The 3,051-nt window shown below is 36.7% G+C and overlaps 1 protein-coding gene across 1 annotated transcript; it reads right to left on the reverse strand.

Moving 5' to 3' along the window:
• Nucleotides 1-257: 257 nt before the first annotated feature.
• LOC102484994 (olfactory receptor 6C6) lies at nt 258-1,205 on the reverse strand. Its single transcript, XM_006163879.2, has one exon. The coding sequence runs from the start codon at nt 1,200-1,202 to the stop codon at nt 258-260; it is 945 nt and encodes a 314-aa protein (XP_006163941.1). The 5' UTR covers nt 1,203-1,205.
• Nucleotides 1,206-3,051: the final 1,846 nt, after the last annotated feature.

Genomic DNA, 3,051 nt, shown 5'->3' on the forward strand with positions numbered 1-3,051 from the left:
TTTTAATCAAAAGTGTGTTTTCTGGACCTGTAAGGGGATCTTACTTAAAATTGGATTAAAGAATTGAAGGAAATTATTGTGGTAGGATGAAATGTACTATAAGAAAGAGTAGGATATAAGGTGGAACTAGCTACAAGATTCTGTAAGAAAATCCCCTGTATAAGATAATCAGTGAGATGGAAAAGAAATGACTAAGACAAACATATAAAACATTTTTTTCCAAGTTTTTAGGGAAGCTTATTATTTGTACCATATTCTTAAAATGCTTTTTTTGAAAAATGTGAAATCCTTTGTAATACATCCTGGAAGACTTCTTTCACCTGCTGGTTCCTTAGAGTATAAATAAAGGGATTTAGTAAAGGGGCAATTGAGGTATACAGTAAAGCTACACCTTTGGATACAGTCACCCTTTCTTTTGCTGATGGTTTAATATACATAAATATACAGCTACCATAAGTAATGGAAACAACAATCATGTGAGAAGTACAGGTGGAAAAAGCTTTGGTTCTTTGCTGGGCAGATGGGAATTTCAGAATGGTTTTAATGATGTAAGTGTAAGAGAGAATCACTAATACCAATGTGACCACAAGTGTCACCACAGCTAAAACAAAAGACATCAATTCTAGGACACGTGTATCTGTGCAAGAGATCTGCAAGATAGGGGATGTTTCACACATAAAGTGATCAATTATTCTGGAAGCACAGAAATCCAGCTTGAGTCCCATGACTAATGGGGGGAAGATGATTAGAAATCCAGTTGCCCATGAGCTGAGTACAAGTTGATAGCACACTTTGCTGTTCATAATGATTGGGTAATGCAGTGGTTTGCAGATGGCGACATAGCGGTCATAGGACATGGCAGCCAGGAGGTAAAACTCAGTAACACCAAGTAAAAGGATAAAAAACAGTTGAGCTGCACAATTATTGTAAGAAATGGTTTTGTCTTTAGTCACAATAGTTGTCAAGAACCTAGGAATACACACTGTTGTGAATATAATTTCCAAAAAGGAGAAATTTCGGAGAAAGAAATACATTGGTGTCCTGAGGCGGGAATCCAGCAGGGTAAGGAGAATAATGATTATGTTTCCCAACAGGCTCAAAGTGTAGTTGAGAAATAGAAAAAGGAAAATCACGATTTGCAAATGTGGGTCATCTGTCAATCCTAGGAGAATGAATTGTATTTCCATTGATTGGTTCTTCATTTCTCTCTCGTGTGCTTTATCAAATCTACGTAGGAAATGAAGAACAAAATTAGAATATGTATGTATACATATTGTTTTTTTCTATATCTTAAAGCATAACTATGTATTCTCAAATTTATTTAGCTGTCAATGGTTTCTGCAGTCTTAAAATACAGATGACACATGCCTATATGCTACCTGTTAATTCAAGATTTCTTTTTTTTTAAGAATTATTTTATTTAACTTTATTTATTTTAATTTTATCAGAGAATGATGGGGGGCAGAAAGAGAGAGTGAGAGAGAGAGAGAGGAAAGGAGAGAGCAAGCTGCTAAGTCTGGGACTTGAACCACTGTCGGCCATGTGGGAATCCAATGTAACCCACCATGCCCCCTGCCAGCCTCTCAAGATTTCTTCTAATCCATCAGTTCTCTTTATAACCATCCTCTAAATTTTTTCTAGGGACCTAATAATAAATACTTTGGCTTAATATGCATTTCAGTCTATCTCCCCAAGACACTATTCTGCATGTAAAATTTAAATAACTATATTATTTAAATTTTATTTTCTTATTTTTTATCATACATATATAATTGCTCTAAATTGATTTGTCTTTTTAGAATGAGAAATTCTAGAGAAGAATTGCTGAATTTTTCTACCTCACTTCATCTAGGTCAATACTTAATTTATAGAGTCCGAGAAAATAAAATACAGATGTAACAGTCTATGAAGAAAACACATCGGGAACCAGCAGTTAGCGTAATGGCTATGTCTCTGGATTCCCATGTAGTCGATCACAGTTCGCATCCCGGACCCGGTGGCTTAGAACTCACGCCAGGCGCATGTGCGTGCGTGCCCAAGATCCTGAGAGGAGAATGGAGGAGAAGGGATTGCGGCTTGACCATCCCTCCTGGGGGGTGATTTCTCGCTTTCTGTCTCTATGTCTCTCTCTGTCTGTCTGGCAAGCGCACGTGTCCTATAGTGAAAACCTCTCAAAAAAAAACCCAAAAAACAAAAAACACATCACACTATCTCTTTGTACCTAAGCATAATATTAATCTACCACTAAAAAAATATATTTTTTTGAGAGGTTTTTGCTATAGGGTACGCTTGCCAGAAATAAAGAGAGAGGCAGAGAGACAGAAAGTAAGAAATCACCCCCGAGGGGGATGGCCATGCCACCTCTTCTCCTTCATTCTCCTCTCAGGATCTTGGGCACGGCACACGTGGGCCCAGCGTGGGTTTAAGCCACCAGGTTCGACTCTCGAACCATGGTCGACCACATGGGAGTCCAGCAATGTAGCCACTACGCCATCTGCTGGTCCCTAAAAAGAGATTTTTGTTTAGAAAAATGGAAACTTGGCAGTCAAGTTTAAATTCCTGAACTAGACTTACTGTTCATCTGCATTAATTTCCGATATGAAGTTAAGCCAAAATTATAGTTGACTTACCTTTTTGGGTTTATTATTTGTTCTATTCTGCCTGTGTGTGTGGAAGAAATATATATTAACACAATTAATGGTAAGTTTACTTATTTTTATGAACATATTTTATTATTCAGTAGAAAGAATTATTACCAGTTATTTTTGTGGAGAGAGGCAATGTGCTTCTGTGAAGAATTTCCATATTCCATCAACATACTGCAACTTGAGACTCAGGTGTCAAAAGCTCTATGTACATTAGTCTTCCATTCCAGATAGGCTGTGCTTTGTGAAACTTTGTTCTTAAAGTTTAGTTTTCATCATTTAAAATCTCAAACTAGATACATCTTCTCTGAAATGAAAAAACATAAGAGAGTGAAAAATTAATTAGGAAATTTGATGAGCCAGAAAATTCCAACTCTTTTAAGAAAGAGTTACTACGTGCCAACCA

This window comes from Tupaia chinensis, unplaced genomic scaffold (assembly GCF_000334495.1).
Source record: "Tupaia chinensis unplaced genomic scaffold, TupChi_1.0 Scaffold143422_1, whole genome shotgun sequence".
Lineage (NCBI taxonomy): Eukaryota > Metazoa > Chordata > Mammalia > Scandentia > Tupaiidae > Tupaia > Tupaia belangeri.

What these genes read in the sequence shown, in the direction of transcription:
- LOC102484994 (XM_006163879.2), bottom strand. Translation starts at nt 1,202, where the DNA reads ATGAAGAACCAATCAATGGAAATACAATTCATTCTCCTAGGATTGACA.